Source organism: Furipterus horrens, unplaced genomic scaffold (assembly GCF_987537825.1).
Source record: "Furipterus horrens unplaced genomic scaffold, mFurHor1.1.pri manual_scaffold_2, whole genome shotgun sequence".
NCBI lineage: Eukaryota > Metazoa > Chordata > Mammalia > Chiroptera > Furipteridae > Furipterus > Furipterus horrens.
Genome location: NW_028327172.1, coordinates 62,650,232 through 62,676,687, shown reverse-complemented (window position 1 = coordinate 62,676,687; position 26,456 = coordinate 62,650,232). Strand labels below are relative to the sequence as shown.

The following is a 26,456-nucleotide window of genomic DNA, read 5'->3' as shown; positions in this document are numbered from 1 at the left end:
AGAGGACCACACCAAAACACATTATAATTAAAATGGCAAAGGTTAAAGAGAAAGAGAGAATCTTAAAAGCAGTAAGAAGAAAGCAGTTAATTATCTACACGGGAGCTCCCATAAGACTGTCAGCTGAGTTCTCAACAGAAACATTTCAGACCAGAAGGTATTGGCTTGAAATATTCAAAGCAATGAAAAGCAAAAACCTGCAAGCAAGACTACTTACCCAGCAAGGCTATCATTTACAATTGAAGGAAAAATAATGAGGCTTCCAGACAGGAAAAAGCTAAAGGAGCTTGTTACCACCAAACCAGAATTATAAGAAATGTTAAAGAAGGAGGAGGAGAAGGAGGAGGAAGAAAGAAGAAAAATAAGGAATAAAGAAGGAGGAGGAAGAGAAGAAGCAGCAGCGCAAAGAAGCACAACAACAACAAAACAAAACAAAAAAGGAACAGAGATAAAAGAATAAAATGGCAATAAACACGTACCTATCAATAATCACTTTAAATGTAAATGGCTTAGGTGCTCCAATCAAAAGACACAGGGTAGCTGAATGGATAAGAATGCAAGACCCATATATATGCTGTCTCCAAGGGACCCACCTCAGAATGAAAGATATACACAGACTGAAAGTGAAGGGCTGGAAAAGATATTTCATAAATGGAAATGAAAAGAAAAAATGAGGTAGCAATACTTATATCTGAAAAAAAAGACTTTAAAACAAAGGCTATAGTAAGAGACAAAGAAGGACACTATATAATGATAAAAGAAGCAATCCAACAAGAGGATATAACTCTGGTAAATATTTATGAACCCAATATGGGTGCACCTAAATATATAAAGCAAATCTTGATGAACATAAAGGAAGAGTCCGACAGTAATACAGTCACAGTAGGAGACTTAAACACCCCACTGATATCAATGGATAAATATTTCAGAGATAAAATCAATAAGGAAATATTGGCCTTAAATAACACACTATAGATTGGATGGATTTAATTGATTGTCATCAGAGTATTTCACCCCTATGCAGCAGAATATGCATTCTTTGCAAGCATACATGGAATATTTTCTAGAATAGACCACATATTAGGACGCAAAATAAGACTCAATAAATTTAAGAAGATTAAAATCATATCAAGCATCTTCTCTGACCATAATGGTATGAAGCTAAAAATCTACCACAAGAAAAAAACTGAAAAATACACAGTCATGGAGGCTAGATAACATGTTAGTAAACAATGAATGGGTTAACAGGACATCAAAGAAGATATCAAAAGTTACCCTGAAACTAATGAAAACACAACCCAAAATCTACGGAACACAACAAAAGCAGGTCTCAGAGGGAAATTCACAGCATTACAGGCCTATCTTAGAAAACAAGAAAAAGCTAAAAAAAAAAAAATCTAACTTTACACTTAATGGAACCAGGAAAAAAAACAAAAACAAAGCCCAAAGTCAGTAGGAAAAAAGAAATAATACAGATCAGAACGGAAATAAATAAAATAGTCTAAAAAAATACAAAAGATCAATGAGACCAAGAGAGGGTTCTTTGAAAAGATAAAAAAGATCGACAATCCTTTAACCAGACTCAACAAAAAGAGAGAGAAATGCCCCACGTAAATAAAATAAAAAACGGAAGAGAAGTAATAACTGACCCAAAGAAATATAAAGGACTGTAACAAAGTATTACAAACAACTACATGCCAACAAATTGAACAATTTGGAAGAAATGAATAAACTCATAGAAATATACAGTCTTCTAAAACTGAATCTGGAAGAATCAGAGAATCTGAATAGACAGATTATACCTAGTGAAATTGAAGCAGTGATCAAAAACTCCCAACAAACAAAAGCCTTGGACTGGATGGCTTCGCAGGTAAATTTTACCAAACACATTCAAAGAAGAACTAACACGCATTCCTCTCAAACTTTTTTTTTTTTTTTAATCCAAGGAAAGAAGAAATCCCAAGCTCATTTTACAAAGCTAGAATTATCCTAAATCTGAAACCAATACAGACACTACTAAGAAAAGAAAATTGTAGTCCAATATCTGATGAAAATAGATGCTAAAATCTTCAACAAAATATTAGCAAACCAGATACAGCATACATTAAAAAGATCATACATCATGATCAAGTGGGATTTATTCCTGAGATACAAGGCTGGTACAATATCCACAAATCAATAAATGGGATACATCACATAAACAAAATGAATGATAAAAACCACATGTTCATATCAGTAAATGCAGAAAAAGCATCTGATAAAATCCAGCACCTATTTATGATAAAAACTCTCAGCAAAGTAAAAATAGAGGAAACATAACTCAATGTAATAAAGGCCATATATGATAAATCCACAGCTAACATCATACTCAATGAGCAAAAACAGTGATCCTGAGAAAGAAAAACAAAGTTGGAAGAATCATGCTACCTAATATCAAACTGTACTATAAGGACATAGTAATCAAAACAGCATGGTACTGGCATAAAAACAGACACACAGATTAACAGAACAGAATAGAAAGTCCAGAAATAAAACTTTATAGTCAATTAATATTCAACTGAGGAAGCAAGCACATACAATGAGCTAAAAATAATTTATTCAATAAATGGTGTTGGGAACATTGGACAGTTACATGAAGAAAAATGAAACTAGACCACCTTCTTACACCACACAGAGAATACATTAAAAATGGATCAAAGATGTAAATATTAGACCAGAAACCATAAAAATCCTAGAAGAAAAGATAGGCAGCAAAATCCTGGACCTGTTTGTAGCAATTTTTTATTGCATATATCTCCCTGGGTAAGAGAAACAAAAGAAAAAATAAACAAATGTGACTACATCAAACTAAAAAGTTTCTGCACAGCAAAGGAAACCATCAACAAAATGAAAAAGACAACCCACAGAATGGAAAAAAATATTTGCCAATACATCTGATAAGGGGTTAATATCCAAAATTTATAAAGTATTTACAAAACTCAACACCAAAAAATCTAATGACCCAATTAAAAAATAGGCAAAGGACTTGAAAAGACTTCTTTAAGGAGGACATAGAGATGGCCAATAGGCATATGAAAAGATGCTCAAGGTCACTAATCATCAGAGAAATGCAAATTTAAACCACAATGAGATACCATCTGACACCAGTCAGAATGGCCATCAACAAATCAACAAACAACAAGTGCTCACAAGAATGTAGTGAAAAGGGAACCCTACTGCACTGTTGGTGGGAAGGCAGACTGGTGCAGCCACTGTGGAAAGCAGTATGGAGATACTTCAAAAAACTAAAAATGAATCTGCCTTCTGACCCAGTTATCTCACTTCTGGGAATATATATGAAGGAACTCAAAACACTAATTCGAAAGAACATACGCAGCCCATGTTCACTGCAGTGTTATTTACAATTGCCAAGATATGGAAGCAGCCCAAGTGCGCATCAGTAGATGAGTGGATAAAACAACACGATGCACTACTACTTCATCATAAAAAAGAAGAAAATTTTGCCCTTTGAGACAGTATGGATGGACCTGAAGAACATTATGCCAGTCAGAGAGAGACAAATACCATATATGATTTCGCTCATATGTGGAACCTAATGAACAAATTGAACTAACAAAGAAAATGGGGACAGACTCACAGATGGAGAGCAGAATGACAGCTAGTGGGGGGAGGGGAGGGGGTTGCGGGATTGAGCAAGAAGGAAAAAGGACTAACAGGCATGGACAACAGTGTGGGGGTTGCTTGGGGGATGGGGGTATAAGGTGTAATGAAAAAAATACAATAAAGATTAAATAAATACATGCATGCATGCATACATACATACATACCACACAGAGATTAGCTTCTAAAGAAAAACAAGAAAATGACAAAGTGCTTCCTCCTCTGAGAAACAGAGATGAACTCAGAGACACTAGGCTTGTATTTAAGCTTTTTCTCAGTCCTCTTAGTCCTTTCACATTTCCCTAATTTCAAACACCCAAATCTGGCACAGTTTCCTTAAATTCCCTGTCACCTTTTTAAGGATGAGCTGAAAACTATAGCTGTCAAGAATCCTACTGAAAACAAGGAACATTAAGGAAATTAAACAAAGAATCTTTAACTTTTTCATAAAAGTGTTTCAACTTCTATTTTGGGTAGGTACCCTATTGGGAGAGAAGATAGCATTAACCTAGTAAGATAGACTGCAAAGTGGGCAGCGCTATGGGCCTAAACCCAGACAGTGGTCCTTCAGTCAGAACAGCACTCCTCACTCTTAAGTATTGAGCATGTCCCAAAGGCCAAATTTGACTCTTGTTTATAAGAGCTTGTAAAAGAATGACATTTATTCAATACAATTTAAACAACAGCTATAGGTTAAGAACTATGTATGGGTATCTCTCAACTATTTCCATATAGATTTGGGAAATTTTTTGATTAACTGGTTGCTGTTCTTAATAGCTGAAAACCTGATGTATAAGCCAAAACATGGAAATATTGAAGTCATAATCACCTACTCATAGAGTCTACTCACATAACTCTGATGTAAACCAATACCAAATATGTCACTATAGGAGCAGTGTAACTTGGAAGAACAAACAGGATTTTTGTGGTTAAACAGGCCAAGGTTGAAATCTGGCTTTCTTAGTTACTAAAACAAAGTAGGATGAGCTCTGGCAAATGCCTGAACACAGTGATCCTCACTTTCCTGCTCAGTTTAAAAAGAAAAAACTGTAATAACTATTTCACAGAATTATTGTGAGGGTTCAATTTTAGGTAATTTATTTCAAGTGCCTAATATAATGCTTGGAACAGAATAGGTTGGGAACTTCAAAAGTTGTTTGTTGGATATTAAAAAGTTTTTATTACCATTAATAACAAAAGTAACAAAACTAAGACAAAGTGAAAACAGAGGATGCTTCATTTTGTGCTGGGAGCTTTTTAAAACATTTTAATTTTGCTGCCGTAATTGTTTTTAATCCTAAAAGCATGTTGGTAATACAGTGTAAAATCATATCTCTTCTCAGCACCCTCTATCTTTCAAGGAACAGAAAAACAGGACACCACTGGGTATATTCCATATTATTTTATTGTCCAACATTTTTTCTGGTTCTATTTTCTCAGCTATTCTACAAATGTCTCCATCAACTAAAGTTTATCTTTAGACCAGCAAAAGCTCACCTGAAAATGATATTGGTATGGGAACTAATGTTTTTGCCTCCATACATAGTAGTGATCCAGGAGGGCCTTGGTTTCACACCCCACTGTTTAAAACAATCATCTGAAAATTCCTTCAAGTCCCATGCGTGGGGTTCAAACATGTCATCAACACCATTCGTACAAATGGGCACAACCATTTCTGTGCAGGCCTGAGAAAGCAAACCAGAAGAATCTAGTGAGAAAAGAAGGCACAAAGAAGTTAAATAAATTGTCCAAGGTCATACAGCTAGTGAGTAGCAAAGCCAGGGTTTGAACTCAGGCAGTCAGGCTTCAGAGCTTCTGTGTGTTACCCCTACACCATACCACCTCTCTCTGCTCCCGGAAAGGCTTGGGTGAGAAGTTGCAGAAGGTATAGTTATATATTCCTTCTTTGTAAATTGCCTTTTTTTCACATCTATTATTGTATTGAATTCTCAAAACAACTCCGGAAGGAAAGTATTCTTATTCTTATTCTTATTGTACAGATGAAGAAACAAAGGCTCAGAGACAGTCAAGTTCGATTTCCCTTCTTTTACAAGGTCTGTCCAGAAGGTATCCAGCCACGTAATATGAAAAAGAGACATTTATTGAACAAGATACAAGAAACACTATACACAGGACAATGACACCTCAGTCCCCTTCAAAGTAGGCACCTTGGGACCTTACAGTTTTCCCAATCACCATCAGCTGCCCTGTTGTATTTCCCTGAATCTCATAGACAATCTGAAATCTCCTCCCTTTCAAAGGTGATTTTAGTTTTGGGAAAAGCCAGAAGTTTCAGGGCACCAAATCTGGGCTGTAGGGAGGCTGAGTTACCTGGATGATTTGATGTTTCACAAAAAAATTGCACGAGACGTGATGTGTGAGCGGGCACGCTGTCGTGATGAAGCTTCCCGTCACCAGGTGCCCATGGCTGCGGGCTTCTGAGTCATCTGAATAGTTTCCACGGAGGAATGTGCAAGCTATACAAAATCTGATGCAGATTTGTTGCTCTACTCAGTTATTCATTTTGAATGTGACAGCCGCACAGTACACATGCTCACTCAAGGGCGTCTACCACCCCCACTGACTAGTACAGTGAAGTTGTCACTGTTCATGCATGTGCATTCCAGTCCACTCCTTGGCTGCCAGGTTATGTGGATGCCTTGTAAACAGTTTTCATTATACTAACAATGGCTCGACTTTTTCCGGACAGACTTCGTATATGTCCATAAAATGCTTCCTTTATAAAACTTATCAAGATCTATTGTAATATTAGTTACATTTCTCTTTCAATAAGCTATATTTGATGGTAAGATCATGTCTCATTTATCTTTGTATCTTTGGAGCCTAGAAGAATGACTGACCAATGCTAGGTACTCCAAATATATTTGATGATCATTAAATACATGTATAAATAAATGAGGAAATTCATGGCTGCTGAGTGAGACCAAATTGAGATCCAGGTTAGGTGACAAAATCTTGTGGACTCTCTGTTACAGCATAACCCTATCACTGAAAAGTAAGTTCCAGTTGGCGAAATTATACATACTGACCTGATAGCTCCAACCCAGAGTTCCCAGACTGCTAGTTGATGTCTCTGACATATTCAGGCATTTTGCCTGGCCTGAATAATTGTAATATACATTCAGAGCTTGGAAAATATTCTGCAGCAACTCTGCATCCGATACATGGGGATTTTTCAAATACTGGCACACCACCTGGCATTTACAGAGAGAAAAAGGAGGCGAGTCAGAAGATAAATATAAAATTATAGTGTAATAAAACAAAAAAACCACATGACTTTGATTTGATCATAAAACCACTTGCACTATTTGACAATTTCTCTTTTGAATTATAATCCCTTCACAAACGAGTAAACCTTTTAAATTACGCCCCAAAGTATAAAACAAAATCAGTTATTTGCTTAGCATACAAAGTCCTCCCTACCTACAACTCTAGCTTCACCTCCTGCAGCCCAGCAAAACCATTTCCAGCCCACCAAGCTCCTTTCCTCCTCTTTGCCTTTGCTCACCTGAAATGCCCTTTTCCCACTATCCCACTCCACTAATGCCTGGCAAATACCAATTCATCTTCCATAGTACTCAGCTCAAGTATCACCTCCCCCGTGAGGCTGTCATTGCCTATGCCCTCAAGTCAGGGAGCAGTAAATCACTCTCTTCTTATGCCTTCACTATGCCAGTGCCTATTTCTCTCAGGGGGCCTATATTGGTATACAGCACTCGTTTGACCCCAGAATGTCTCCCTCATCACTTACTTAGCAAGATATCTAGCAACTAAATGTTTGCTGGATGAATGGCTACATTTTTATAAATATACAAAATTTATAAAATTTCTTATGGAAAAACTACACCAAGCTCCAATGTCTGCGATGTGATAAGCAGATCAAACAGCTCTCCAGCTCCCAAATACTCCCATTACTTGGCTATAATCAGTACCTGAAATTCCAACATAAAAAACAAAGACAATCCTCAGGTTTGGGAGTGAAGGCAGAGACTGACTAGAGAGGGACATGCAACATTTTGGCGGTATGTAAATATTCCATATCCTTATAAGGGTCTGGGTTACATAACATATAGTACATTTACAATTTGTACATTTTACTGTATATAAATTTTTTAAAAATCATAAGCACATATTGAACTCAATGAAATTAGAGCTAATGAAAAAAATGTATTGATATCTGCAACTTATTTTATTTTTTAAAGACTGTATTTATTTATTTTTAGAGAGGGGGAGGGAAGGAGAAAGAGAGGGAGAGACACATCAATGTGTGGCTGCCTCTCATGCACCCCTGCCTGGGGACCTGGTCTGCAACCCAGCATGTGCCCTGACTGGGAATTGAACCAGTGACCCTTTGTTTGCAGGCCAGCATTCAATCCACTGAGCCACACCAGCCAAGGCTGCAACTATGCATTTAATAATAAAATGGAATGAAGACTATATCGGCAGCCGTCCGTCTCGAGAGACGATGGTGTAGCTTCTCAAGAGTCTATCTGCACCGCTGAGAATGGCCGTGCAGTCCGACTCGGGAGTGACACGGTATCTGTCTCCTCCCGTGTTGAATCGACATCTTGCGATGATGCTGGAGTGTCCTCTCCAGTGAAGCTGAAGCTACAGAGCCTGGGCAGGGTGATATGGAGGGTCTGCTGTTGCCCATGCAGCAGACCCCCCCTCTCTTCGCAGCTGAAGGGTCCAAGGGAAAGACGGAGTCAATACAGCTTGGCTTCAGGTGCGCCGCAGGAGTTGCCGGTGTTGACTACAACGTCAAACCGCCTTGAAGACTAGATAGAAGGATTGATAGGTGAATATATATACATATGATATATCAAATATAGCAAAATATTATTTATAGAATTTAGGTGGTAAGTTTTTGGGTGTTTACTGTTCAACCTATTCAAGTATTTTATACTTAAATTTTTTCTCAAGAAAAGGTTGTGAGGAAATCATAGGCACGGAATCATAGCTGCATAACAATTGCTACTTATTACTGAGCCCTGGGTTTACAACCATTACATCACTTAATCCTCAAACAATCCTATCAGAAGTGTTATTGTCCACACTATTTTACATGAAGAAACTAGTTCTTAGGTTAGATCACTTTATTCAAGGCCATCCAGCTAGTAAATGGTAGGACCTAGCTTCAACACCAGTCTTTCTGGTTATGAAATACACATCTTACCAATTATGCAATGCATCTGGAAAAGAAGCCTGGAAAAAAAGAACTTGTTACCCCACTTTAGAAAGAAATTCTGAGCAGCAGGAGCAACCAGGCCTGGGTTGGGGATGTGCTCTCACCAGGAAAGGAGGACACTGAGAGAGGAGGTAAATGCCCACAAGCCAACAGCTTCTCAGCACAGTCCTGCCTAGGACTAGCTTCCAGCAACACTTCCCTGGTAAAAAAGGGAAACTTGAAAAGACAGAGAAAAAGAATCATAGAAAGAATTAAATGCCTCTCCCCAAATGTATATTTCTATGTAATGTTAAATGATACTTCGTGGGGAAAAAGTTTGTTTCATACTCAATTTTAAGAAATGTATTAGCAAATGTGAACAGTTTTCTTGACTGTGGAATTCCTCAGAGCCTTTTACATGCTCAACTCAATGTGACTATCCCAAACGGAGATGGAGTATGCACTATTCCCAGGAAGTTTTTGGAAATATTGATTGTGAGAAAAGTCAGAAATTAAGATGTCCAAATAACTGGATACTGGATTCTGTACTTTAAAAAAATAATTATGAGGCCATACACCAGGGTTTAGTGTGCACACAGAGAAACAGAATTGTGTTAACTGAGAGTTTCATGAACCTATTAAGCCTAAAAGAGTTAGGAAGTGATGAGTCAAAAAATACCTGATTGCATAGCACTTTTCTCAGAAAACATCCCTGAGAATATGCCAATCAGAAATACCTAAGAAAATATGGAAATCAAGAACCTATCACAGAATTTATTAAATTAACTATTTCCAACAGTTGATCAGCATTCTTTCACGGAAGTGGACACCAGCGGTGAATTCAGCTCTTTCAAAATGCAGCACAAAACTACAGAGGAGACACAGGGAATGCAGAGAAGATCACTATGTTCAAGCACAGCATGGGAGATGAGGCAGGCAGACGATACAAGCTGGGCACAGGGGACAGGGGTGCTGACTTGCAGCAACGAGTGGCCTCAAACTCTGGAAAAGAACAGTAGCAAGTGACTGTGACTCACGTGTTGCCATCAGATCCCCTCTCAGTGCTAGAACTCTGTCAGGCAGAGAAATGGGAACCCCATGAATCGCCATCTGAAAATGGCAGTTAAAAGACACAAGCATGGCTGGGGACTAGCACCGGTTGACAATACTTGGGTTTCAGCAGCCCCAGGTACACAAAGAGAAAGTAGATGATGCTCAGAAACTTGGCCTCTGATGACAAATTCCATGTCCAGATTAAAGGCAACCCTGGGCCCGCTGTACCCTGTGAGGTCAGTGCACTGTTGGAGTGCTGGGTCCAGTTCTGAGCACCACACTTTAAGAAGGACACTGACCAGAATGAGAAAACCCACAGGGGAGGAATCAGGGTGGGGAGCTGAGGAAAAGATGAATAAACCCTACAACTGGTCATTGGTATAATTCTCAATCATTCATTATTACAAATAAGGTTAAATGTTTATATATATATCCTTAATTGTTTTCTTGAGATAAATTCTCAGAGGAAGTACTGGTTCAAAGGAAATAAAAATTTTAAGGTCTTTGCAACATCTCATCAAATTTCCTTATAGAGGACAGGCTGAGTGAAGGGGAGAAAAGCTGGAAAAATTGGGACAACTGTAATAGCATAAACAATAAAACATTTTCAAAATTGCCTTATAGAAAGGAAGTATTCATTTGTAAGTCTACCCATATACTGGGTAGGAAGCCATAAAAGTATCACTTAAAATATTTTTGTAAAATATTTGCAAATTTATTAAGGAAATTTAGTTATTGTAGGTGGTTCAAAAATTCCTTCCTAACTCAAGAGACTTTAAGCCCAAGCATTATCCTCTAGCATAAAAAACACAATCTTTATATATTTCCTAACAATTTTGGTAGCAAAGAGTAAATAAATCTTTCCAAAAAATGCTAAAGTTATACCAACAAAACCCTAGCACTACTCCCATATTTATTCAGACTGTGGTAATTCAAAAGGGGATAGTCACATAATACTTTCATTAAAGATCTATAGGATGCACAAAACATACAAATATAAAGTTGAACCCTATGAAATTGCCATGTTTATAAGTCAAACACAAATATTGGAATTTTTAGCCCAAACTCATGTAAATATTATAGCTTAAGCCAGATCATTTGCAGACATTACTCACTTGATAAGGGCAAGCACTTAGTTTGTTGATTGTTTACTTGGGGGCTATGACCTAATCAGACAACAAGAGAAGAAGAGTCCCTGCCAACCACTTTCACCCAAAATACTCAACACGAAGTTAGCCCTGTACTATTATTTTCTATTTATTTTGTGGACACTAACAGACAGCCTCTTCTAAACAATTTCTACATGAGACACTGCATAAGGCCATAAATTCAGTGATATGGGAGCAGCTGAGGCTGAGGCTGAGGCTGCTAGTACAACTATTGAATGTTCCTTGAGGTCAGGTAATTTCCCTACAATGACCCAGGGAGAAACACATAATGACAGTCCCCATTTCACAGAGGAATTTCAGAATTTAAAAACTGTCTCCCTAATATTATATAATAACAATAGGTCACCTGGTCCTATGGGGACTTCCAGTTAAGACAGAGGTGTAGGTAGTCATGCTTCACCTCCTCTCAACCACAGAAAGAATTACAACCATATCTAAAAAAACAAACAAACAAACAAAAACCAAAAACAACAACAACAACAACAAAAACACCCAGAACCATCAGAAAATCTAGCTGTATGTAAGTCTAATAACTAAGGGCCACATTCATCCAGATGGGTAGAAGGGGCAGAGTTACACAGACAGGCAGAGAGGCAGCAGCAAAACGGACAATCCCACATTCACATGTGGTGGATAAAAATGGGGAGGGATACCTTGGGAGCGAGCAATCCTAGCCACAGGACAGACAGCACTGGGAAGATAAATCCCCATTACCTCTGGCTATAAAAACCAGTGGGGGTCAGGGCAGCAGAAGAAACTGTTGGATTTTTGCCACTTTAAAGGGCCCACACAGAATTAGAATGTACACCGACCTACCGCCTCTGGGATTCACCACCAGGACAGCAGCTGGAAGGGCACCAGTTGCACAGGGGAAGTGGGGGAAGTGACTGGAAATGAAGCAAGTGCCAGGCAAACCTCCAGAAGCCAAGCAGTAGCATTGCCCCCTCTTAGAGTCCTCCCCACACAGCCACAAAGGGATAAAGTAGGTGCCCTGCCATGGCAATTCCCTAAGGCTTGGCCACACACAATTTATAGGTGCTTTCTCTACACAGGTCATGCTACTAAGACAGGGAGTGAAAGCAGTTCTACCAAATACACAGAAACAAATGCAGGGAGGATGCCAAATTGAAGAGACCAAAAAATATGGCCCAAATGAAAAAACAGAATAGAACACCAGAAAAAGAACTAAATGAAACAGAGAAAGTCAACGTATCAGATGCAAAGTTCAAAACATTGTTGATCAGGATGCTCAAAGAACTAACTGAGCACGAAAAAAAAAAAAAAATCAAGGGAAGATACGAAGATTACACTAAGTGAAATAAAGAAAAATCTACAGGGAACCAACAGTGGAGAGAATGAAGCAGAGAATCAGATCAATGATTTGGAACAAAAGGAAGGAAAAAGCAATCAATCAAACAGCAAGAAAAAAATGAATTAAAAAACAAAAAGAAAAAAATGAAGACAGGTTTAGGAACCTCTGGGACAACTTTTAAACGTACTAACATCCGAATCATAGGGGTGCCAGAAGAAAAGAAAGAGCAAGAAATTGAAAGTTTATTTGAAAAAACAATGAAAGAAAATTCCTTAAATTGGCAAAAGAAATAGGCATACAATCCAGGAAGAACAGAGAGTTCCAAACAAGTTGGACCCAAAGAGGACCACACCATGATACATCATAATTCAAATGCCAAAGATAAAGAGAGGTTCTTAAAAGCAGCAAGAGAAAAGCAGAGTTACCTACAAAGGAGTACCTGTAAGACTATAGCAGATTTCTTAAAAGAAACTTTGCAGGCAAGAAGGGACTGGTAAGAAGTATTCAACGTGATGAAAAGCAAGGACCTATAACCTAGATTACTCTATCCAGCAAAGCTATTGTTTAGAATGGAAGGGACGATAAAGTGCTTCCCAGTCGAGGTAAAGCTAAAGGAGTTCATAATCACCGAGCCATTATTATATAAAATATTACAGGAACTTATTTAAGAAAAAGAAGATCATCAAAACCATAAATATTAATAAGCCAACAAATTCACAACTATCAGCAACTGAATCTAAAAAACAAAAACAAATTAAGCAAACAACCAGAACAGGAACAGAATCATAGGTATGGAGATCATTTGGAGGGTTATCAGCTGGGAGGAGGAATGGGAAGGATGGGGGAAATGGTGTAGGGATTAGAAAGCATAATTGGTAGGAACAAAATAGATAGAGGGATGTTAAAAATAGTATAGGAAATGGACATGAACTTAAGGGAGAGGATGGCTGGAGGGAAGGGGTTACAGGGCAGAGGGAGGCAAAGGGGGAAAAACTGTGGCAACTATAATAACATAATCAATAAAATACACTTAAAAAAAATAAATCCTCCTAATGACCCTAATAAGCATTACAACTATTAGTATCCCCATTCTGCAGATGAGGAAACTAAGCCCTAAGCCACACAGCCAGGTAGTGGCAGAGCTGGGATTCAAACGGACTCACTCTGAAGCTTCCATTTATAACCAGTACACTACACATACTAAACTTTGAAGTCATAGTGTATGAAACAAATAACAATACACACAGTGCTTAAGTATACCTGCTCAATGATTTATTTATTTTTATTTGCCAATTACAGTCAACATTCAATATTATTTTATATTATGTCAGGTGTATAGCATAGCAGTTAGATGTTTACAAACATAGGAATGATTTCCCCAGTAAGTCTAGTACCCACCTGGCACCATACATAGTTATTACAATATTATTCACTATATTGCCTGTGCTGCATTTATATTCCTATGACTATTTTCATGCTTATTTTTTTTTAAACAAATTTCTTTTATTCTTATATAGTCTTTGTATTTTTCCAAGTTGGTTTTTTTTTAGGTAAAAGAAAGGATTCTGAGGCACTATAAAATCATAAAAAAATTTTATTATGCTATAGTAAAAAGAGAACTGTAAAACATTAATTTTAGACTCAAGAATAGCATGAAATGAATAGATTTAAATCACTTTATATTTCCTAGAGCAAAAGTAAACTTTCAGGAAAAACTAAAAAAGAGCATTAGAATCCATTTTAATAAGTCTGGTTTTTAAGAGTGTAGAAATCCTGTGGATAATGCAACATTCTAAGTTTAGTACCAAACTAATCAACTCTGCACCCAAATATTTAGGTTCTGCCCCTTGAGCCCAAGAACACCAGAGAAAGAAAAGATATAGGAATTTGCTAAAAAGCTTTAAGTGCCTCCCCCATAAGAATAAGCATTTGAATAAGAGAAAGAAATATGGGGCAATGAAATTTTTGTAAAAGAGGAAGGAAAGAAGACAGGTTAAAAGAAAGGAGTCCAATCTCCTCTCAGAGAGTCTGGTCCACCCACATCAGAGAAAGGGTCAGGCAGGTACATTCAGCTTCTCTAGCAGATTTTCATTCTCCAAGGCTTCGTAACACCCGTCTCGCACTCACTCACATAATCACATTAGTTTTGTCACTAAAAGCTCCCTCTTCATAGAAAGCACCTAAACCGCTTAAACCACCCAGAGGGGCCGCATACATTGTCAGACACCAAAACAAATGGAAGAGGTTTCCCATTTTATATCTTATTACTTCAAAACATCTATCTGCATGCTCAGAAATCTATGCTAAAACATTTGGTGAGTTATCAGATTTAAAAAAATGATTCCAAAATAAATAAACTCTGACATATCCTTTAAAACTGCTCTTTAAGGTGAGAAGAGTCCTAGTAAGTAGTTTTATGCTGGCAGAGCAGTCCACTTACAGGGCATTTTCTATTTCCCTTTTCTCCTCTTCCTTGTGCTCTATCAGCCAAGTCCATGATTATTTGCGCATTAATGTTGCAGCTTCTATTAACAGTAAACAAAGCAAGCGGTGCCTGAGTGTGCGAAGTCCGAAAGCAAATTTAAAAGAATGACACTTGACATAAAAAATGCTATTCAGTTATTACCTATGGGCCCTTCAGAACAGTACAGGGTCCAGACAAAATTGAAAATCACCTGCTTTTTACCATAATTCATTTGTTACTTATTATCTCACCATCGAGAGCCTGAGTGGGATCTAAAACTAAGACTCACAGATACAGATAACAGTATGCTAGTTACCTGGGGGGAGAGTGGGGGAGTAGTAAAGGGGAAAAGGGGCCAAATATATGATGATGGAACATGATCTGACTCTAGGTGGTGGGCATGCAATGCAATATACATATCATGTATCACAGAAATGTACACTTGAAAGCTATATAATCATATTAATCAATGTTATCTCAATAAATTTAATATAAAATAAAAGAAAATGGAAGTTAAAAAAAAAAGGATAGCTGTCAGCCCTTTAAAAAGGAGAACGTATATCAGAGGGAGGAGGAGTCCTGGTTAAATGGAACTATCCAAGTGAAAGAAAGGTCCCCAACTGGGTAGTGTTCCAGGGATTAGTGGGTTGGGAGAACACAGAGGGGGTCAAGAAAGGAGAAACAGAATGAACCGTGAGAGAAAGTGAGCTGATGCTACATGTTTGGGAGGGAGACATGCAGTGGAATAATTCTGAAATCAGATAGGATGAAACTAAAGACCAATGTAGTCAGTTTCTCAAGCAAGAAGCAAAGAGAGAAGATTATTTTTGGTGAAACAGAATCATAAATATATCATAAGCAATAAAAAAATCCTTAATATGTCAAAGGAAGGATAAAGTCGGTAAGAAATAATTAAGAAAATGACATGAACTAGTCCTGGATAAAAAAAGTAAAAGGTGACTGTGGGACAGATTCAAAGTTACCTTGTCTTAAAATGAACTTTTATAATGTATATAAACAAAGATTAAAGATGGGTTGGTGTTGTAGTACTTTGTGGTCAAGGGCACGCAAGTAATTCCAGCAGACATAACGGGACAAACGGAGGGCTCCCGCAAGCTCAGGCAGGTCAGCACTGAGCAGTGCAAGCACCTTCCTTTTATTGGATTTTGCTGATATGCTAATCAATAGGGAGGGTCCAGGAATGAGCTCACAGGCACATTCCAGGAATGATTACAATGTACTTGAAACTTACAACAGAGGAAGCTTAAAGGATTAACTGAAGGTTGGGATAGACTGTACTCATTTTGAGTGATTATTTAAGAGAGACAAAAAATGGAATATTCATTTACATTTAGACTCAACAGAAAAATATCTCAAAAGGAACATAAAGAAATGAGGAGAAAACAAAGTTACTGTTCATTGTTCCAAATCATAAACAAATAACACTTAAAAGCTGTATTTTTCTAGCTTTTTTTCTAAATCAGTGTTGGCAAACTACAGCCTCCATGCCAAATCCAGCCCACTGCCTGTTTTATAAATGTTAAGTATTATTGGAACACAGTCACCCTCACTCATTTATATATTATTTATTGCTACTTTCTTCTACTTTTTTATGACACCTAGATTTTAGTAACTGTGACACAACCGTATGGCCTGCAAAGCCTAAAATATTTACAACCCAGTCCTTTATAGTTTGCCAAACACTGTTCCAAAAAACAGGAGAATTCCCCATGTTTTTACCATCTGACAATTCATTGGTTCTCAGGTAGGCATAAAGATGCTGATGTAATTCTCACTTTGTATACAGAGGGCAGAATTAAATCTGATAGTTGTCACACTGTGGCCAGCAATCTACCCAAACCTTTCAAGTCTTGTCTTACTCCAGTGCAACATGGTGGATCATAGGCTCTGAACAGTGGTAGGCCTGAGTTCCAATCCCACATGCATCACTTCTTTGTTGAGCTTAAATTTCCTCTCCATAAAACTAGGATTATACCTCTTTTTCCCCACAGTATTTTTGCTGGGATTAAATTATACTGTGTTTATGAAAGTGCTTTATAAGTAGTAAAACAATGTAAAAGGATAAGGCATTATTAGCACATAGACATATATGGAGACTAATTGGTTCCTCATTATTTTGATTCGGGTTTTCTTACCATGAGAGAGATCTGCTCTTTTAAATGACTTTATATTATCAAAATTCAATTTAATTCAAGACACGTTGACCTCTGGCCTGCTATGTACAAGACATTCAGTGGTCATTCTACTTTTTAGATGAAGAAAAATATCTCTGATAGCAAATAACCTTCTTCCATTTGGGTTACAAATTTTTAAACAAGGTGTGCATTCAATAGTTCAAAGGGACTGTTATATTAAAAGCGCTTTTGAAACATGGTTCTTGTACCAATTATATATACATTTCCAGCACTCATTCTAGCTGTACAGTCAGTTATATCCTCTAAACGTAATAACCAACAAGTTGGCCAGTCTTTGTTTTTAAAACTAAGAGTAATGTTCTTTACAAAGAAATGTTTTAAAAACAGCACATACAATAACAAATTTTGGTAAACTCAGTTGGTTAAAGCATTGTACTGATACACCAAGATTGCGGGTTTGAACCCTGGTCAGGGCATATACAAGAATCAACTGATGAATGCATAAATAAGTAGAGCAACACATGGACGTTTCTCTCTGTCTCTCTCTCTCTCTCCCTCCTTCTCTCCCTAAAATCAACTTTTAAACAAGAACCCTAAAATTTATGGGGTAATGTGTCTTTACACTTTCCAGAGTGTATTCACATCCAATATTTTATCTGATCCTCAGCACAACCCTATGGAGAATGTAAGTATCATTATCCCGTTCGGCAGAAGGAGACATGGAGGCTCTGGAAAAAGAGAGCCCTGCCCAAGATCACACAGCTGGTAAATGGTAGTTCTGGATCAAGGACCCAGAGTCAGTGCTCTTTCCACTCCACCCTGCTGAAGATGGATCACCACTTTAAGATGCAGGTAGCACTTAGAATACCTAAGCAGGTGACTGAATCACAGTGCTATGACAGCAGCTGCTACTCATTAAACACTGACCGTGGGTTCCATAGCTCTAGTGTTTCACATACATCGCAGAGATTAAATAAGCTGAATATGCAAAGCGCACAGCACAGGACTTGACACATGGTAATTATTCCATTAACTGCAACTATTGGTCTTATTTCTAATTCATATAACTCTGTAATCTATGCATTTATTTCCATTATTCAAATGAAGAAACCGAGGTTTGGAAAAGTTAGGTAACATGTCCAAGGATGGGTAATGAGAAAGTGACAGAAGTCAGGATTCCTGCCTACATTTGACTAACCCTTTGTCACTGGAATTTCTTCTGATGCTGAAAGGCAGAGAATGCACATGCACAAAATGAAAAGTATGTTATTAAAAGTGATTAAAAAAACATTTTCCTGTTACCTTGATTGGCCAAGCAGGCAAAGGCTGTAAAAAGTCACACTCATAAGGGTAGTCCACTATTGCCAGAAATACCCAGGTATCAGAGATCCAATCTTTCAAAAGCTGAACATCCTGAGAATTTGTTAATGGGGTACATAAGTGAAGGGCTTCAGAAAGCCAATGCAAGCCACTACCTGCGAATAAAATCACAATGTTGAAACCTAAAAAGCACTGCTCAACACAAAGTTTTATAGATTCTTCGCCTGGTATTTTAGAAAATTCAACTATACCATTTCTCCAAGAATACTTTTTCAACATCGATATTTTTAGAGTAACTGGATAATCCCTGATAGACAAGCTGTCTATCCTTATGGAGTTTATCAGAATTCATATTCTGAATTATCCCATTTTATACATACTATTGAAATAAGTAAATAAAAAAGTAGAACACTATAAAGCAATGAAAAGGCACAAACTACAACTAAATAAAACAAATAAATATGTCTGACAAACACACACTGAGCAAAAGACAGCAGACAAAAAAATACACACTGTGCAATTTCAATGACTAAAAAATTCAAGAGCAAGCAAAATTAACATATGGTTTTAGGAGTCAGAATAGTGATTGGCTTTTGAAATGCTGAGGTAGTGACAGGAAAGGGAATAAGGGCATTGATTTCTTGATCTAGATGCTGATTACACTACATATGAGCTTTGTGAAAATTCATCAAACTATATCCTTTGAATTGTGTACTTTTGTGAGTGTTATATTTAAATATGTATATTATACTTAAATAAAACATTTATAGAAAAAGTGGGAAATGCTGAATTTAACAAGTGGAAGAATCATGAGCCCATTCTCTTAATTAAAGCTTACCCGTTCTTGTGAGACGATTAATGGCATCCCAGGACTTGCGGATGCTCTCTGAACAACTTGGGTCACTTTTCCTAAAATCTGTAGTTACAATTTGCATAAATACATCACAAGGTAGTAGGCCCTCAAACTGCCAGATAGGGGCAGAGGCTGCAAGAGCTCTAAATGGTGATAAAACAAGAAAAGAGGGAAAAAAAATGTAACTCACTGAATTCAAGTTTTAAAATTAAAACTGATATAAATGGTGAAAAAAAATAACAGCTGTTAATGAGAAAAAAACTAGAAATCTCAGCACAATAGAATGGAACATGTTTCACCCCAAATAAATCTCTAAGTTTGCCTTGACAACCATATAGAAGTTCTCATGTCCAACACAAATGCATTTACCCAGCCACCATGTGAGGGTATTTCATCCTGAACCAGGCTGCAAGCATGCCACCGTAGGAGCCCCCCACAGCAATGAAAGGTTGATTTTTAGTTCCTGGGATTGTCCTTTTCACGTGTTTGATTAACTCTGCAAAATCAGCCAGAGCTTGTTCTGATGTCATGAAATTCAAGTGTCTGGAATCCTAAAAAAAAGACAAAGAACATGGGTATACATGTGCATACAATAGCAGCTCAGGCATGGATAGATCCAGAAAAAAGCAAAAGGCAGATAAGCTTTTCTCCAAATAGAATTTCTAGGCAACTGAGTTAAAATGCCTGGTCAAAGCCATAACAATGTTGATTTAAAGTGATTTTAAGGTTGTGGAAAGAACATAATGTATTCCACATTCAAATATAATTTCTGATAAAAAAAAGTATATGTGTGTGTGTGTGTGTGTGTGTGTGTGTATATATATATATATATATATATATATATATATATATATATATATATATATAAATTCTATTAAATATATTTGCCAAAGACCCTGTTGAGGTGGTAGTTTATTTTTTAATAAACTCTAAATAACATTTAACAGCAAATGTAACAGAACATAATACTAAGCTTAGTAGACAATAGACAACTGCTGTATTTTAACTTTAATTTCAAATCTCAAATATTTGAAATGGCTACCACATAGGCAAAGGTAAACTATATCCTGTGGAAGATTGAAATAAGAATCATTAGCAAAAATAAAATTTGCCTTCTTTATCAGAAATGTCTGATATACCAACAACTGAAAGAAATTAGCATGCCCATTATGAACAACTACAAAATTAGAGTAAAAACAAATAAACTAAAAAACCTGTGGAGCAATTATTTTCAGGCAGTAAAACAGCAACACGACATTGATGGCTCAGAGAAGGATACTCATAGAGAAAGGTCCATGATCCTCTAGCTCTCTGCCCGGGGACAATTTTCTCACCGCGATGTAGGGAGGTGAAGCTCCAACAGTCTTGTTAAGCTAGGGAGACTAATGAGGTGTCTCCCTTTAAAAGGGGAAGCCTAATGCCTTTCTTTCTGAACTTGAGCTGGACTTAGTGACTTGCTTCTAACAAATAGAATGTGACAGAAAAGATATGTGACTTCCTATGTTAGGTCATAAAAAGCACTGTAGTTTCACCTTGCTCTCTTGCATTGCCAGATTTGAGGGAAGCTAGTCACCACTCATGAGGCCACTCAAGTAGGCCTTTGGAGAAACTCAGGCGAGACAAGTTGAAGCCTCTCACATCCAGTACCAGTTTGTCACTCATGTGGACCCTCCATGAGAGGAAAAGGACATCTTGCCCTAGTCAAGCCCTAGTCAAGCCTTCAGACGACTACAGCACCAGCTGACATCTTAATTTCATGAGACCCCCAGACACAGAACCGCCTTGCTGAGCCACTTTCAATTCCTGTGAGATAATAAATGCCTATTGTTGTTTTAAGTCACCAAGGTGTGAGGAAGTTGGGACATAGTAATAGATAACTGATATAGCTGTATGCCTGTATGAGGCTATCCTATTTGACCTTCATGCTTTGGACTCACCACTCTGACTCCTCCCACCATTTGGCCTGTGTGGAATCACACAGTTCCCACCGCCCCTATGTATGTCGCCTACTCTTTTAACCTCCTGAGTTCTTACCTCCCCTCTCACTGTCTGTCACTATTCTTCAATTTGTTTTTATGACACTTGTATACTTGAGTGAAATTTTTTTCCAATTCTTGAATAATATTTGTAATATCCCCCAAGTGACTGATAAGCTCTGTTAGCACACACAGCAAAGTAGTATATCAAAGAGAGCTCTTAGCTCCATTTTGCTAACAAACTATGACCCATAGGGACCTAAGAGAGGAGGTTCTGATTCTATCTGCAACAAGCCAGTCTACTTCTCAATGGTTTTAGGACCTGTCATCTCCCCTAATCAGATAATTATGCAGAATAGTAAGCTAAACAATAGATTTCCCATGCAGCCCAACAAACATCAACAAGTTGTTCTGCTTTTCATTTATAACACAAGAACTTTTTATTTATTTATAATACAAGATAATAAAGCCTCTGAGAACAAAAATTTTAAAACTTACAGCAGACAGCAAAGGAAAATAATTGACCCCAAGATCTTCTAACTCAGAGTTTCCCCAAAATATGGTATGTACATACTGGTGGTATGTATAATGATCTCAGGTATTACACAAACATTTTAAATTTAATATGTGTTTTAATATAATTTAGAAAAAATAACTAGTACATAAAGCCCTTGGTAAGGTAGTGCTATGTTTATAAAGTGAGCTGTTTAAAGAAAAATATTAAGTAAATTATAGGGAAGACGGCAAATCACATAGCCAGAATCAAAAGGATGTTACAGGAATGACTCAGATGAGGAAAAAGTGTCCTGGTTTACTAGGTGTAGAGTCTATGTCCAAAGCCAGAGCTCCTGTGAGAACAGGAAAGGCCAAAAGGGAATCCAAGTGGCCAGTTGGCTTCATTGAACCATAGATTGTTCTTATTTTAGTTAAAAACACCTTATTAAACAAACATTTCAGTTCTCATTATATTTTTCCCAGTGGTAGACCCAATCATTTAAGTGTATGATTTACTGACACTTTAGAAACAATGGAAAGTTCCCTCCACAGTCTCTGCAGCCATAGATTAAGAGTTACCTGGGAAGGCTAGCCTCATCACACTGAATTAAAGAAGGATAAACATTAGAAATGATAAGAATATGGCTTTAAAATGTCTCAATCTGTTCAAATTGTATACAAAAGTGAAAGATAAATACAGATTATTGAAATTTCAGGCAGTTCACATTAAATCTATTATTTCTTTTTTACAGTAGGGCTATAATTAGAAAATGTTCTAAAAGTTTTTAAAAACTTTTAAACTTAAAGTAAACAATCTACTTACATTGAAAGAGCTGGCACCAAAGGGTAGCGACTTTCCATAGTATCTATGTTCAGCAAACACCAACATAGCTTTCAGTTCCTCAGCCACATCCCACATGAACCCCTAGGAACAATGTACAAATTCAGAGGATAAAATCAGAATTCGAAAAAAGTCATTAAACCTTTTTGCAACTCATATAAAACAGATGTTAAATCAGACTGAAAAGAGCTAAGAACCAAATAAATATATTCTACAGACAAACGACATAATTGTTGTTTCACTGTTGCCCATCAATCTCACACTGTATTAAAGTGAAATAAAAATCAGTCTAAGCTGGTCAACCACAACTCATTCCAACTCTCCTTATTCTGACACTTCAGCCATAGAATCAACATTATGTCTAAAATAGTATTCAAATTGTACTGTATGCCAAATAGTCTAAGAAAGAACTGAGGATATCTAAGTTCACTGTCTACTTTTAGACATTTACAATATAAAAAAGAAAACAGTACAAATTAGCATACTGGACTCACTTGGGTTTTTATATTAATCTTATTTACTTGAAAATAAATAGGAACTAGCAATAGCTAATATTACTTGAGTGTTTACAATGTGTCAGACACCGTTGTAAGCAATTTATACGTAGTATCAATTCAGTTAATTTCACAATCATCTAAGAGCAATGCATTTTGACTATTCCCATTTTGAAGACAAGGTCACTAAGGCACAAGAGTTTAAATAACCTGCCACAGTCACACAGCTAGACAGTGGCAGCATGCAAATTCACACATAGGCTGTCGAGCTCCAGAGCACAATCACGGAGTATTCTAAAACATTCTTATTCCACACATAATACTGGTCATTAATCAATCACTGCAATTTTTCACTTATATCAGTGGTGTACACAGAATGTTCTCAACAAAGCATTCTAGGCAGCCAACAATCATTGATTAGATTTAGACTTAGCATGCATTAAAACTGTTTGTCATTCCTACTACAGATTTTTGCTTTTTAATGAGCTGCTGCTCCCTAACAAAGACTAAGAACCTCTAAGTTTTTTTTTTTTTTTTGACCAATAATGACAATTAAAAGAGGTGTATGCATGCGAAGATGGAGAATTTAACCTGATATCTGTGATGATTTCAGTAACCTCAGTTCTCCCCTTAACGCCCTGCTCACTCCCTGCCATTTATTATAGGTCCTGTAACACCCAGCTCAAGCATGCCATCCTCTGCCTGCTGCACCCTGGTGGTGCTGATCGCTCCTTCTTCTCTACGCCACCATGCTAGGTGTAGGTCTCTATTACTGTGTTGCAATATTTGCTTACATGTGTGTCTTACCCTACCAGACTACAAGCTTCTGAAGGGCAAGGACCACCCATCAAAATAGCCAGACCTCTGTGGAGTTGTCCCAGGCTTGGAGAGGAAGCAATTAAATTGAACTGATTCACATTGTAATGATTATTTGCCTCAACTTCAGGGGCATTTTTAGTTTTCAAAAGAGGTCCATAATAATTTATGTGCCAGCATTGTGCTAAGCACCTGATTCTTTAGTCCTCACAATAACTCTCGGAACTAGACATTATTAATTCCCATATAACAGATGAGAAAACTGAGGCATTGAATAAGAAACTAATCAAAAGTCACACAGCGTAGCGGCAAAACCAAAATTCAAACGTTATCAGTCAGCTGAAGTCTTCACTCTTGACTACTGTGATACACTGTCTCTCAATAAATGAATGTCCAGAATATGTGAATACACAAACAGAACATTTTAGTAAATAAGGAAAGGTATGGGGCTGGGAAAGGACCAGGATTTATCCTTCTAGGATCTGCCTCCAGTCAGTTCTCTGGAATTGTTCCTCCTACACTGTCTGTTCCTTTCTACCACTTCCCAGGTCAGGCTCCCAGCAAGCCTCCTGCTACACACTGCGGTGCCAGTGAGAGCAATGAGGGCTGGGAGAGGCAGGAACAGCTCCCTGCCTATAAAACAGAAGAACAGCAGCTGGGAAAATGACTGGAGAAGCTGCCCTGTGGCCTTGGCGTAAACAGCAAGTCACACAGGAAAGAGAAAGGGAGACAAGGCAGACTCAGTTGCTTCACAGAATACCAGAGCAGGAATCTGACAGAAAATAAGTTCTGATTTCATTTGTCTCTGATCTAAGAGAAACAGACATCCTAGCATCTCATTTCTCAAGGAATTATTTTATTGTCAAGTAACATATTTAGACTCTCAACATCCCTAAGGAATGATCAGAAACGTGGCAGGCAATAATACAGTATAATTGGATTCATATCTTTGCTTTCAATATAGTCCAGTTCAATATGTACTGAGACCTCCTGAATACCAGGCATGATGTCAGACATTAGCAGAGGAGAAAAAATGATTTGGTCCCCACTTTAAGGTCATCAACATCTAGGTTTTTGGTACAGTCACATTTTCTAGTCATAGCTCTGACACATTTCATGAGTCCTTCTAATTTAAGTTTTGTTAATGGATTAAAGTATTATTATAAAAGATAATAGACAATATGGTAAAGAAAGCAAGCTAACAGCTATACAATTTTTCACTCTCATAAATATAAGAAAAATGGCTAAATAGGAAAGCTAAATTAAAACATACTTTACCTTTTTCTATTCCTATTTCACAATTAAACTTTTTTTTAATTTGCATTGGCTTTTAAAAAAAATTATTTTTTGTTTATTTTTAGAGAGCGGGAAAAGGAGAAAGAGAGGGAGAGGAACATCACTGTGTGGTTGCCTCTCACTTGTGCCCCCAACTGGGGACCTGACATGCAACCTAGTCATGTGCCCTGATTGGGAATCGAACCAGCGACACTTGGTTTGCAGGCTGACGCTCAATCCACTGAGCCACAGCAGCCAGGTATATTGGCTGCAATCAAATTTTATTCATTCATTCATTCAACAAATACTTATTGAACACCTACTATATGCCTAACAGTCCTGGACTCTGAGCATGTAATACTCAACAGATATACAAAAATCAGTGCCTTTGTATTTACATTCCGGAGACCATAATGAAAATAAAATAACTATATGCCATAATATTCTTTTTCCCATTTCCCACATATGCTTGTTCACTCTAGAAAAAGTTGGAATTTATAAGAAAAATCTTTCAAATTTCAATTGTCCATATATAGTATTTCATTTGGCTCATGTGTAATTCTTTAAGGCTGAATAGGCAGTCTTATTGGATAACTGTATTTATTCTTTTGTGAACTGCCTATTCATGTTATTTTGATGTTTCCCTATTGAGTTTATTTTCTTGTTATTTTTTAAAGAACTTCACAATTAAGTACAATGATATTTGGTCATACACACTGCAATATATTTTTTTCAGTTTATAATGATAGAAGATAAACAAAGCACATAGAAACTTTACAAATCTGCACTTACCGTATTGTTGCAAAACCAAATAATGTCTCCTTCATTACCAGTGTAGAAAAGTACTGATCCACCCTCTTCCTTCCAGTGTTGGTCAGCTATTAGGTAACGCTGACTAAAAGTTTTATCAGTTTTAAATCCAAAATGATCAACCTATGACAAAAGCAAAACAGACAAAACACATATTACAAAGGCATTAAATGAGGTCAACAAAGAAAGTAAATAAGTTTATTTTTCCATTAAAATCAAACTATGCCACAGAAATTACAAAAATTTTAACTTAATTTGATTTATTATTAGTAGCAATATCAATACTGTTATTTTCTTTATATTGTAAAATAATGTTATTGGTTGTCAAGATTTTCAGTATAAGAGTAAAGATACAATTATAAAATCAATTTGCTACTTTAAAAGACAATAATGTCAATCCTTTAATTTTAATTGGATTTAGTCCTGGCTGATGTTGCTCAGTAGACTGAGCACCAGCCTGTGAACCAAAGGGTCACCGGTTCGATTCCCAGTCAGGGCATACACCTGTGTTGTGGGCCAGGTCCCCAGTTGGGGTCGAGCAAGAGACAACCACACATTGATGTTTCTATCCCTC

The 26,456-nt window shown here is 37.1% G+C and overlaps 1 protein-coding gene across 4 annotated transcripts in view; it reads right to left on the bottom strand.

Moving 5' to 3' along the window:
• Positions 1 to 26,456, bottom strand: part of PRCP (prolylcarboxypeptidase) — a 72,345-nt gene that overhangs the window by 6,455 nt on the left and 39,434 nt on the right. For all 4 annotated transcript variants that reach the window (XM_090265803.1, XM_090265804.1, XM_090265802.1 and 1 more), the window contains 7 exons: positions 25,865 to 26,005; positions 22,470 to 22,571; positions 19,545 to 19,726; positions 19,161 to 19,318; positions 18,305 to 18,477; positions 6,711 to 6,875; positions 5,158 to 5,345 (listed from right to left, as the gene is read on the bottom strand). In XM_090265803.1, the coding sequence (XP_090121929.1) occupies positions 5,158 to 5,345; positions 6,711 to 6,875; positions 18,305 to 18,477; positions 19,161 to 19,318; positions 19,545 to 19,726; positions 22,470 to 22,571; positions 25,865 to 26,005 (1,109 nt within the window). The remainder of the gene's footprint in view (positions 1 to 5,157; positions 5,346 to 6,710; positions 6,876 to 18,304; positions 18,478 to 19,160; positions 19,319 to 19,544; positions 19,727 to 22,469; positions 22,572 to 25,864; positions 26,006 to 26,456) is intronic.